This window comes from Zea mays, chromosome 1 (assembly GCF_902167145.1).
Source record: "Zea mays cultivar B73 chromosome 1, Zm-B73-REFERENCE-NAM-5.0, whole genome shotgun sequence".
In the NCBI taxonomy this organism is placed as follows: Eukaryota; Viridiplantae; Streptophyta; class Magnoliopsida; order Poales; family Poaceae; genus Zea; species Zea mays.
In genome coordinates this window covers 161,039,845-161,052,603 of record NC_050096.1, presented here as the reverse complement: position 1 = coordinate 161,052,603, position 12,759 = coordinate 161,039,845, and the positions used below count along the sequence as shown (strand labels likewise).

The 12,759-nt window shown below is 44.8% G+C and overlaps 1 protein-coding gene and 1 pseudogene across 2 annotated transcripts; one reads left to right on the top strand and one right to left on the bottom strand.

Annotated features, from left to right (window-relative positions):
* The first annotated feature begins 1,359 nt into the window (after positions 1-1,359).
* Positions 1,360-1,920, top strand: LOC103640144 (uncharacterized). The gene is made up of 2 exons (XM_008662784.3): positions 1,360-1,501; positions 1,583-1,920. Exons 1-2 carry the CDS (start codon positions 1,360-1,362, stop codon positions 1,900-1,902), a joined length of 462 nt encoding a protein of 153 aa, XP_008661006.1. The 3' UTR covers positions 1,903-1,920.
* Positions 1,921-8,263: 6,343 nt separating this feature from the next.
* On the bottom strand, positions 8,264-9,562 carry LOC100275930 (uncharacterized; annotated as a pseudogene). The gene is made up of 2 exons (NR_157579.1): positions 8,490-9,562; positions 8,264-8,408 (listed from the first exon to the last, which is right to left on the bottom strand). The product of NR_157579.1 is annotated as an uncharacterized protein (transcript).
* Positions 9,563-12,759: the final 3,197 nt, after the last annotated feature.

Here is a 12,759-nt window from a genome sequence, read left to right as displayed (position 1 = left end):
CAAGATAATAAAGTTATCTACCACTTTTCTATAGCACATATCTACAGAAAATACAATTTAGTTTATCAAACATACAGCACAGGGAAATCACTGCGTGCAGTCCAAAACAACAATTAATAAATTTCAGCTCCTATACAATTCAAGAATTGCAGCGTTCTAGACCCTTGAATTATTCTAACACTTTGACAATTGTTAGAGTTAAAATGACCAAGTTAGAACTAACAAGTAGATTTACTAATTTTTATACAAGTTATTTCGCGCTCTAGAACTACCATACACAATTAGTAACGCATCTACCACAATAATCTTACCCAGCATACATATATATCGATGCGCTCTTCACATAGTAATTTGTATTTTAACTTGGGCATCACATGAACACTACTAATTTTTACCCGCGACCGTAACCATGCGCATTTAGGCCATAACAAGCAAATCATCGTGATTACGAGCTTAACCAACCCATCTAACACTTCGGCTAACTAGAGCAACGACATAGCCCGCTAAATAAAATACACGTCGGCTTGACTATTATTATCACTATCTAAGGCACAACATACAACACAACATTTTTATAAACATATATATTCACATGTATATTCACACATCGACCAAATCATACGAACCGTAAACCTCTAATCTCTAACTCAAAACCATCATGCGCTTATTTCCCAATTCATGAACACATAACGCGTATTGACCCGACTCAAGATATAGAGGAAGCGATTACTATTTTGGCATGTCACCACCTCTCTAATTAAGCCAAAACAATTTCTACTTATATCGACCAAACATTTGTGTCGAGCACACCTTATATTACCTTGTCTCGTATACAACCATGTTGTAGCGTGCATTCGAGACACTACCGATTAACTTAACGCAATTACCACTACAATGCACTTCGATATACACGTTCGACATCACAGTGCTTCGACAAACCCCACACTTCCAATCTACTTGTCACATCCAAACACACCACGTGCCCACTGCGTTCTCATGACCAATTTTAGCACAATTATTTACGACAACATTTATCGACTAGACAATGAAACACTAACCGATCATTCGCACATCTCATCTTAAAAACACATCACATGTCACATAATTTATATCTTCGATCCACTCTATCCTACACTACGATGAATACATAAAATATTTTTAACATAGACGAACATCTTAGCCGACTGCAAAAATTACCAAGCAGGCTTTACGCTTTTTTTAAAATTTACCACAACTAACACACTATTTTACGACGAAGTGTTTTTAACAACCAATTAATACTTCTATGAACCACCCTCGCGACACGTAAATGAACCATCGCAGTCAAACATATTCAACATCAATATACACCATATATGTATGCATGCCATCAATCGAATCACATCAATAGTAAATCATAAATCCATCAACCTGTCAAACTCGGATTCGAGTTGCTCATGCGTCCACGGTTTAGGCGCTTCATCGAACCATGCGTCGCGCGAGGCGCCGCGGCAACATCTAGCTGCGATTAACATCACTTAAAGGTTCAAACATTTTATCGAGCACAAAGAATGTGATAGCAGCAAGGGTAGTAGATTTTCACCAGTATTTGATGCCGTAGCAGCTGGGGCTGCACAGATCCAGCGAAGCACGCGATGCGGAGGGGATTCGGGACTTGCTGCTGCGTGCAAGGTCTCGGCTCGGGGAGCAACGCGAGTACAAGGCCGCCGCGGGGGTCGATGCTGTCGCGGATGGGATGCGCACACCCGATTCGAGCCCGACGACGAGTGCGACGAGGCAACTCTCGCAACAGGTAGACCATGGGGGCAGCAGCGCCATGGGATGTTGTCGATGGACGATGAGGGCGCCAGCGAGGTGCTTCAGAAGAGGAGTGTGCTGCTCCTACAGAAGGCTGGGCGCTGAAGCGCTGAGCATATTCCTGCACTCTCTACTGCAGAGAGGAAGTTGAGAGGAGAAGCAGCAGGGAGCAGGGGCCAGCGCCCTGGTTGCTAGCGGCCGAGAGCAGAGAGAGAAACAAAATGGAGCAGGGAGGGGCTTGTCCCGAGCAGGGGAAGGGAAAGCTCAGCCATGGCTGCACTTGGGGAGGCGGCGTCGAGTTCCTGCCCATGGGGAAGTCATCCTCCATGGAACCGGACAGGTGCAGAGGGAGACATTGCGGCTACTAGGGATGGCGAGCTGCACAAAAAGGGGAGGGATTTGCGTGTGCCGTAGCAGAGCTCCGAGCGGGGAGGAGAAAGGAGAGGGGGTCGGACGCCATGGATGGGGGAGAGGCGCCCTAGGAGTAGGAGCTCCTGCTGCTGGCGTCCATGGGAGGAGGTGATGTGCATCCATGGAGGCCGAGCACCAAGGAGGGAGGAGCCCGGTGTGCTAGTGAAGATTTGCAGGGGCGCGCGCCGGATCTGGGCACCATGGAGGAGCAGGGAAGACACCACACGCTTGGAGGAGAGAGGGAGTGGAACCTTGAGCGCTGGATTAGAGATGGAGAGCTCGGGCGTTCCTGGCGTGCGTGCGTCGTCTGCTGCCTAGATGAAGGGGGCGCGCCCACGGGGAAGAAGAACAGGGAGCGCCGGTGGTCTGCTGCTGTGGGGAGGGAAGCGCGGTAGAGATTTTCTTTAACTCAGAGAACTATTTTATGATCAACATGGAGATTATCAGGCCAGATATTAGTACGAGATGGGATACGAGAAGGAAGCACTCAAGAGATCATGATTACTGAGCTTCTCAGAGACACGAGGGAACCAAGACAACAGCAACATCCATTGAACCTAATGGACACACTGTCTAGAGAAAAAAATCGATAAAACAGTGTCATGATCCTCAGAGAAGAGTATGAGAACGATCATATTGAGATATTAGACTGATCCACATTTGATACATGAGAACAGGTTATAGCAGATAACCAGATAACGGAGCAGAATCAATGAAAGATCCAGATATTCGGATGATAAGGCCACAACATGATTCGCAAAGGAAAAGATTACTAGATCCAGGCGAAAAGAGAGATCATCAACTCAGATGGCTTCTAGGTTGAGCAGAGGAGAATTTAATGAGGATTTTGGACAAGGTTTCCCAAAAAAAAAGAATGTGAGGCTAGACATGGTTTGCGCGAACAGACAATAAACATTTTTTTACATAAACAAGTGCACAAGGAAGCTTTAGTCGATTTAGAGGTCAAGCTATGGGAATCTACAAGTTGTGTAGGTGTAAATTCAAGTGTGAAACACACAAGGGTCAGAAACACCAACACAAGCATATGATAGTTTTTTATAAGGTTTTACTTGCTAACCAAAAGGTTGTTTGGGGGGGGTCTTTTCATGAGCAGAACATACAACATTTTTTTTAAAAAAAAGGGGTTGAACAATTACAATACCACCTAGATAGCAAGACAAGAGAAACGCATAACACAACCTAGTCAAAACTATCATGACACACAGGATAAGACATTTTTTTGCAGTTCATAAAATAGCAATACAACATATTATTCACAATTTCTTATTCCTGGAATAAAGGCGAGAGAAGCATGTTGGTGCACAAGAGACAATGATGCGACAATCATGATGCATGCTCATTCTAGTCGTCTTCTCAGACCTAACTACTTTTTCGGGTGCTTCTACAGCATCCCTATTAATAATATTAGTAGCCTTTATGGCCTATATAAATAGCCACCTAGCTACCCATCTATTTCCTAAGGCTTCACGTCCTAGGTCTGTCCGTATCATCCTTACGATCTATCCAACTTTGGTTTCTAAGCAAGTTTTACTTTAGAAAAGGTTGGAAATCATGACTTATTGACTTCTCTGTACTGGTAGTCGCTCCGATACCAGCTGTGGCAGAACCGACCGAATTATTCCAGCTTAAGTGCCCAAGTCACCCCCTTAAAGGCAGCAACACACTTAAACCGGAATAACTCGTCAGTCCCTCGGATCTAGTCCGATAAAGCCACTTATCCAGGATCGAATACCAGTAGCTCACACGAAGGTGAGGCACAGAGAAATATAATAAAGCATAATACCACAAATTTAATAAGTATCAATAGTGATTACATTATTGGAGTTTCAGAAATAATAACCATAAATTTTAATGCAGCGGAAATAACTAACGGAGAAGAACCGAGTAACATGGCGAAGCCTGGCCACGCTACTCCTCTTGGTCCTCTCCTGCGGAAGCAGTAACCCACTCGACCGTCTATCCTGGTGGGAGGGATGAAGGCCAAGTCATACCATCAACCAAATCAAGGAGGTACCTGCAAAAATTATGCCACAAGCAAGGCTGAGTATACTAATGCTCAGCTAGACTTACCCGGTGTGAGGAGTCTACTCCTCTACCACTAGACATGCAGCTGTTTGGCTGAGGGGTTTGGTTTGCCAAAAGCACTAGCTGAGTCTAAAATCAAGTTTTAGCTTTTCAAGTTCTAGAATAATAATTTAGACTAGATGAGCACCTGACTATCCATACATGGTATCAAGCAGTTTAGTCAATCAACATCTTTTGCCAGTATCTCATTTCCACTTATTACTCAATGCAGTACAATGGATCAAGCAGTCTCATTAGCTGCAAGAAGCAGACGATTCGAATCGAGTTTTAACCTTGCAAGGTAAACCTAAACACACGACATGTCAGGGCACTCCGTCCCCACACACGTCAACCGTCCCCATCGATTCCCCGTTCGCGGCCAGGCCTCACCGCCTTGGCATACAATGCTCCACTGACCACGACTGCCGTCGTGCAGTGGCCGCACTTGTACCCACCATATCTAGAATGGGAGACCCAGTCTCAGGTCGCATGAGGGATAAAGTCCGCGCCCGGCTTCACTCAGGTACTAGGTTTACCGGTTACCATTTTTCCCGACATGTGTTTAGTACATTCAAACGCTTGACACAGGTATCCGCACGTTAATCCTTATTCAAATTTTGTCTCATAGACAACGCATCCCCATGGATCCGTGTCCACAGACCATCATCATTCCGTTATCAAAAATGGATACAACCAATTCCTGACCTCACGCGAGTGCTAGAAAAATCACTCGACTTCTACCGAGATCCTGATTTAGCATAGCAGCTACTCGACCTAGCATACTAGTATCCATCTCATAAGGAATCCTGAGTTCATGCAACTAGGGTTTCAACCAACTCCTACACTTAAGTGCACGGTACAAGCCTACAAACATTAAGTGTAGTAAAATAGCATATATAAACGGCTATGCATAAAACCGAGGCTTGCCTTTAATTTAACACTTAGGTAGTGTTTGCTGAGGAGGTACTCGCTTGGCGAGCATCCACTGGATAAGTCCATCATTCTTCAGGTCGTCCATCCACTGCATCTTGTGGCTGGCACCACATCACTTGCACGATCGTCATCTCTCGGTCCTAAATGAGATGTAGGATGCATATGTATGAATATGATGAAATATATCATAAGATAATCCCAAAATGGACGGTAGCGAACTAAACATTAAATTGTAAGACACCGCGACAACTGTACGCAAGCGCTAGTTATCTATATGTCATCGCGCATACGTAGTCAATCATCACTGGAAAACAACAAACACTTCCTATAATTATCTATTGCAAACACGACATCATAAGTACAAGCATTCGCCACATTCACTTTTATCATTCATTAGTTACTTATTATTAAACTAGTTAAGTACGCATAAATTTACGATGACTTACACATAGACAGACTTAGTTAAAAAGGAATAGTTGCTTAATCGGGTTTTACAATCATTCACAACCTTCTACTACAAGCATACACCCGAGAGAACACACATGAGGAGATAGTTAATTCACAATTACAAATTGTACTACTTTAATGACGTTGGTTACTTAGTAGTGTTAGCAGAAAGCCAAGACATGACATTATTCATTTTGTTTCCCTAATATATAACTATACTTGCTAACTGTTGATTAAGCTAAGCTACTTATTAGACCTTAACCAATTTAGTTCACTAACTTAGTGAGATGTGTACTACTTACTTATATATAACCCCAATTATACCAGTCACTTATTATTACTACTCATGTTTAGTCAAATCCCAAGACAAACAAGCAGTCGACTCAAGACAGCTACAACAAAGTAGGGCAATCAATCACATTCAACATGTTTGGGACAGCAGCACAGCAGTCACTCATTTTAATCATAACTCTTCAAATATTAATCCAAAATAGCAAACTAGGACTTTATGAAAAGCTTAAAAAATGAACTACAACTTTGGTATTTTTACCTCAACAAGATTCAACACTTAGCAAGGTCAAAAAGTGCTAACACAGCAGCTCTGTCTAGATTTGGACAGATTCAGACTTGCAACTTCAAAAACTCACAACTAAAGATTCAGACATCCAAACTAATTGATTCTGGACTTTCTGTAAAGGTAATAAAATTGTCTACATATCATTTATAAACATCTCAAGGTGATTCAATTTTTAACTAAGGACAAAAGACACTAGAAGGCCTTGCTGTCCAGAATTGGACAGATTCAGTCTTCAGAATTTAAACATCCATAACTTAATCTTCAGATCACCAAAAAGAGTGATCTAAGACTTTTTGGAAAGCTTGGCAAAAGCACTACATACTTTTATAATCACCAAGAATTGATTCTATGCTGAACTGAATCAAACAATCCAGTTTCCGAAATCTGTTCTGTCAGTGGACAGAATACAACAACCAGTTTGTAAAATTCATAACTCCTAATCCGTCACGCCTATGGTTATGAAATTTTAACACAATCAAGATAAGAAAAGCATCTACAACTTTCTTATAACGACCATGAACAGATTGTAACATTAAATTAGGTAAACAATGCAGTTTCTGAAATCTATACAGAATTTGGGCAAATTCAGTTACTGAATTTGTGAAAAGCATAACTCCTAAACGATCAGACTTATGGCTGTCAAATTTTAACACCAGCAAGATAATAAAGTTATCTACCACTTTTCTATAGCACATATCTACAGAAAATACAATTTAGTTTATCAAACATACAGCACAGGGAAATCACTGCGTGCAGTCCAAAACAAAAATTAATAAATTTCAGCTCCTATACAATTCAAGAATTGCAGCGTTCTAGACCCTTGAATTATTCTAACACTTTGACAATTGTTAGAGTTAAAATGACCAAGTGAGAACTAACAAGTAGATTTACTAATTTTTATACAAGTTATTTCGCGCTCTAGAACTACCATACACAATTAGTAACGCATCTACCACAATAATCTTACCCAGCATACATATATATCGATGCGCTCTTCACATAGTAATTTGTATTTTAACTTGGGCATCACATGAACACTACTAATTTTTACCCGCGACCGTAACCATGCGTATTTAGGCCATAACAAGCAAATCATCGTGATTACGAGCTTAACCAACCCATCTAACACTTCGGCTAACTAGAGCAACGACATAGCCCGCTAAATAACATACACGTCGGCTTGACTATTATTATCACTATCTAAGGCACAACATACACCACAACATTTTTATAAACATACATATTCACATGTATATTCACACATCGACCAAATTATACGAACCGTAAACCTCTAATCTCTAACTCGAAACCATCATGCGCTTATTTCCCAATTCATGAACACATAACGCGTATTGACCCGACTCAAGATATAGAGGAAGCGATTACTATTTTGGCATGTCACCACCTCTCTAATTAAGCCAAAACAATTTCTACTTATATCGACCGAACATTTGTGTCGAGCACACCTTATATTACCTTGTCTCGTATACAACCATGTTGTAGCGTGCACTCGAGACACTACCGATTAACTTAACGCAATTACCACTACAATGCACTTCGATATACACGTTCGACATCACTGTGCTTCGACAGACCCCACACTTCCAATCTACTTGTCACATCCAAACACACCACGTGCCCACTGCGTTCTCATGACCAATTTTAGCACAATTATTTACGACAACATTTATCGACTAGACAATGAAACACTAACCGACCATTCGCACATCTCATCTTAAAAACACTAATCACATGTCACATAATTTATATCTTCGATCCACTCTATCCTACACTACGATGAATACATAAAATATTTTTAACATAGACGAACATCTTAGCCGACTGCGAAAATTACCAACCAGGCTTTACGCTTTTTTTAAATTTACCACAACTAACACACTACTTTACGACGAAGTGTTTTTAACAACCAATTAATACTTCTATGAACCACCCTCGCGACACGTAAATGAACCATCGCAGTCACACATATTCAACATCAATATACACCATATATGTATGCATGCCATCAATCGAATCACATCAATAGTAAATCATAAATCCATCAACCTGTCAAACTCGGATTCGAGTTGCGCATGCGTCCACGGTTTAGGCGCTTCATCGAACCATGCGTCGCGCGAGGCGCCGCGACAACATCTAGCTGCGATTAACATCACTTAATGGTTCAAACATTTTATCGAGCACAAAGAATGTGATAGCAGCAAGGATAGTAGGTTTTCACCAGTATTTGACGTCGTAGCAGCTGGGGCTGCACAGATCCAGCGAAGCACGCGATTCGGAGGGGATCCGGGACTTGCTGCTGCGTGCAAGGTCTCGGCTCGGGGAGCAACGCGAGTACAAGGCCGCCGCGGGGGTCGACGCTGTCGCGGATGGAATGCGCACACCCGATTCGAGCCCGACGACGAGTGCGACGAGGCAACTCTCGCAACAGGGAGACCATGGGGACAGCAGCGCCATGGGATGTTGTCGATGGACGATGAGGGCGCCAGCGAGGTGCTTCAGAAGAGGAGTGCGCTGCTCCTACAGAAGGCTGGGCGCTAAAGCGCCGAGCATATTCCTGCGCTCTCTACTGCAGAGAGGAAGCTGAGAGGAGAAGTAGTAGGGAGCAGGGGCCAATGCCCTGGTTGCTAGCGGCCGAGAGCAGAGAGAGAAAAAAATGGAGCAGGGAGGGGCTTGTCCCGAGCAGGGGAAGGGAAAGCTCAGCCATGGCTGCACTTGGGGAGGCGGCGTCGAGTTCCTGCCCATGGGGAAGTCGTCCTCCATGGAATCGGACAGGTGCAGAGGGAGACATTGCGGCTACTGGGGATGGTGAGCTGCACAAAAAGGGGAGGGATTTGCGTGTGCCGTAGCAGAGCTCCGAGCAGGGAGGAGAAAGGAGAGGGGGTCGGACGCCATGGATGGGGGAGAGGCGCCCTGGGAGTAGGAGCTCCTGCTGCTGGCGTCCATGGGAGGAGGTGATGTGCATCCATGGAGGCCGAGCACCAAGGAGGGAGGAGCCCGGTGTGCTAGTGAAGATTTGCAGGGGCGCGCGCCGGATCTGGGCACCATGGAGGAGCAGGGAAGACACCACACGCTTGGAGGAGAGAGGGAGTGGAACCTTGAGCGCTGGATTAGAGATGGAGAGCTCGGGCGTTCCTGGCGTGCGTGCGTCGTCTGCTGCCTGGATGAAGGGGGCGCGCCCACGGGGAAGAAGAACAGGGAGCGCCGGTGGTCTGCTGTTGTGGGGAGGGAAGCGCGGTAGAGGGAGGAAGTTGGCCGGAGGTGGAAGACGAGCAGGCTGCGTACGTTAGAAGCTTGGCGGCCAGGAAATGGAAGAAGGGAGCGGCGGCTGGTTGATTTAACAGGAAGCTGCTGGCACTCGATTGGCCACCGCGGGCGGCATCACCTACTGGCCGGCTGCAGCTATTGGCGAGCAGGTGCGGCATGCAGCCGTTGGCCCAGGGGCGACATTGGCTGCTAGTGAGAGCAGGCCGTGGCGTGCGGGAGAAGGGTGGCACGCGTTGTATGCGTAATCGTTTTCTCTTTTCTGTTTTTAACACTACTAACATGATACACGAGAGAAATCAAAAAAATAAATTATTAAAGTCTTAATCTCTCTAATTTAATTAACTATTAACGCGTTTCACATTTAACAGTTCGTGATTGAGATGGACGAGAAAGCTCAGATTTTGGCAGAAGGATCGGCTCAACGTCGTCTAGCGAAATTTCTCGCGGCCTGTTTTCAAAGTAAATTTAACTCAAGGTTTGACCAGACTTTCAGATTTACGATCAAACGATGCGAGTCGTTCTTATAAATTTGTGCCGAATTAGTTTGTGCCGAAATGTAAGATTTCCCCCATTAAAAATTTATAGTCGCTTTTGTTCGTGTCAAAACTTAAAATTATGTCCCATTTTTATTCGTGGCTCACTAAAATACCGTTGTCATGAATTTAGGTTGGCCATTTTGTGTGAGTTTTGATTTTACATTTTTGGATTCAGGTCGGTTACGGTATTAGCAAGTCGGGTTGGGTAAAATTTATTTCGAAGTTGACGCATTAGAGATTCCGCTCGAGAATACGGACCCAGATAAAATATTTGGACATGGATCGAAGATCGAGGAATTTGATTCGGACACAGCTTGACCAGCAACTGTCGAGCGCTTGATTAAATGAGCTTTGAACGAGATTTATAATCGAGATTGATTATCGAGTTTGCATTCGTGCCGAGAAATAAAAGTTTTTAACAGGCTCCAAATTCGGCCTTCTGTGCGACTGAATAACTCCGAATTCGGTGAAATGAGAATGAATAGTCTGGATAATCAGAGACATACGCGAGCGAAAAATAGAAATTTTCACTGAGCATCCGAGATTGGGATAAATCTTCTGACGTAACACGAAACTGACACCAGGGGTGTCACAAAAGGTATGTTTCTCAGACTTAGTACATTGTTTTAGAGACAAATGTATTGTGTCTAAGTGCTGGAAACAGGAGAAATCGAATTGGAGAAGAGATGACTTTGTTCTGCCAAAGTCAGCTCTGTTTGGGTGCACCAGACTGTCCGGTGCGCTAGGCTGGCTCAGGCGAACTTGCTGCTCTCGGGAAGAAATTAACGGCGTACGGCTATAATTCACCGGACTGTCCAGTGTGCACCGGACAGTGTCCGGTGAGCCAACGGTCGCTGGGCCGACAGTCGGCCGCTTAATCCAGGCGCAACGCGTGGCTGAGCCAACGGCTAGAAGGGGGCACCGGACTGTCCGGTGTGCACCGGACAGTGTCCGGTGCGCCAACGGCTCCAAGGAGCCAACGGTCGGCTTCGCCAAATAAGGAAAGAGATCCGCACCGGACAGTGTCCGGTGGTGCACCGGACTGTCCGGTGCGCCAGTCGACAGAAGGCAAGAAATGCCTTCCTGGAATGCACTCAACGGCTCCTAGCTGCCTTGGGGCTATAAAAGGGACCCCTAGGCGCATGGAGGAGTACACCAAGCATTCTCAAAGCATTCCTAAGCACTAAGACATCGATTTCGCGCTTTTTGCGATAGCAATTAGAGCTCTAGTTGAGTTGTGAACTCATTGAGTCGTGTTGTGAGCTCTTGTTGCGACTTATGTGCGTGCTGTTGCTGTGATTTCTTGTCTTGAGTGTGTTGCTCATTCCTCCCTTACTTCGTGCTTCTTTGTGAATTTCAAGTGTAAGGGCGAGAGGCTCCAAAGTGTGGAGATTCCTCGCAAACTGGATATAGTAAAGCAAGCAAAACACTGTGGTATTCAAGTGGGTCTTTGGACCGCTTGAGAGGGGTTGATTGCAACCCTCGTCCGTTGGGACGCCACAACGTGGAGTAGGCAAGCGTTGGTCTTGGCCGAACCACGAGATAAACCACTGTGCCATCTCTGTGATTGATTTCTTGTGGTTATTGTGTCTTGTTGAGACTCCTCTCTAGCCAATTGGCATTATTGTGCTAACGCCTAATCAAGTTTTTGTGGATTAAGTTTCAAGTTTCACAGGATCACCTATTCACCCCCCCTCTAGGTGCTCTCAATTGGTATCAGAGCCGTTCTCTTCACAAAGGGACTAATCGCCCGAAGAGATGGATCCTAAGGGGAAGGGAATTGTGATCAACGATAAGGAGAAGGAGTCTTTCGTCAACGAGCAGAAGGATGACAAGCCTACCGACTCGGGCTCGGGCCACAAACGCAAAGATGGGAAGAAGAAGAAGACAAGACACATCAAGGAGATCATCTACTACGACGACAGCGATGAGTCCACTTCTTCCCAAAAGGATAACGACGACAACGACTACGACAAAAGAAAGACGGTTAATTCGAACTTTTCTTTCGATTGCTATCGTATTCCGCATAGCTCAAATGCACGTTTGCTTTCCATCCCTCTTGGCAAACCTCCACACTTTGATGGGGAGGACTACGGATTTTGGAGTCACAAAATGCGTAGTCACCTGTTCTCTCTCCATCCAAGTATATGGGAGATTGTTGAGAATGGAATGAAATTTGATAGCTCGGATAGTCCTATATTTATTAATGAACAGATTCATAAAAATGCACAAGCTACTACTGTGTTGTTAGCCTCTTTGTGCAGGGACGAGTACCATAAGGTGAGCGGCTTCGACAATGCCAAGCAGATCTGGGACACCCTCAAGATCTCTCATGAGGGGAACGACGTCACCTTGCTCACCAAGATGGAGTTGGTAGAGGGCGAGCTCGGGAGATTTGCAATGATAAGGGGCGAGGAGCCAACCCAAACATACAACCGGCTCAAGACCCTCATCAACAAAATAAGGAGCTACGGAAGCACGCGATGGACGGACCACGACGTCGTTCGCCTAATGCTAAGGTCCTTTACTGTACTTGATCCACATCTGGTGAACAATATTCATGAAAATCCTAGGTACACTAAGATGTCGCCCGAAGAAGTTCTTGGGAAGTTCGTGAGCGGGCGAATGATGATCAAGGAGGCGAGATACGTGGACGACGCATTGAATGGTCCAATCAATGAGCCTCAA

Coding starts and splice junctions, on each gene's coding strand:
- LOC103640144 (XM_008662784.3), top strand. CDS start 1,360: ATGCATGCCATCAATCGAATCACATCAATAGTAAATCATAAATCCATC. Junction 1,502..1,582: donor GGCGCCGCGGCAACATCTAG/CTGCGATTAACA, acceptor GTAGATTTTCAC/CAGTATTTGATGCCGTAGCA.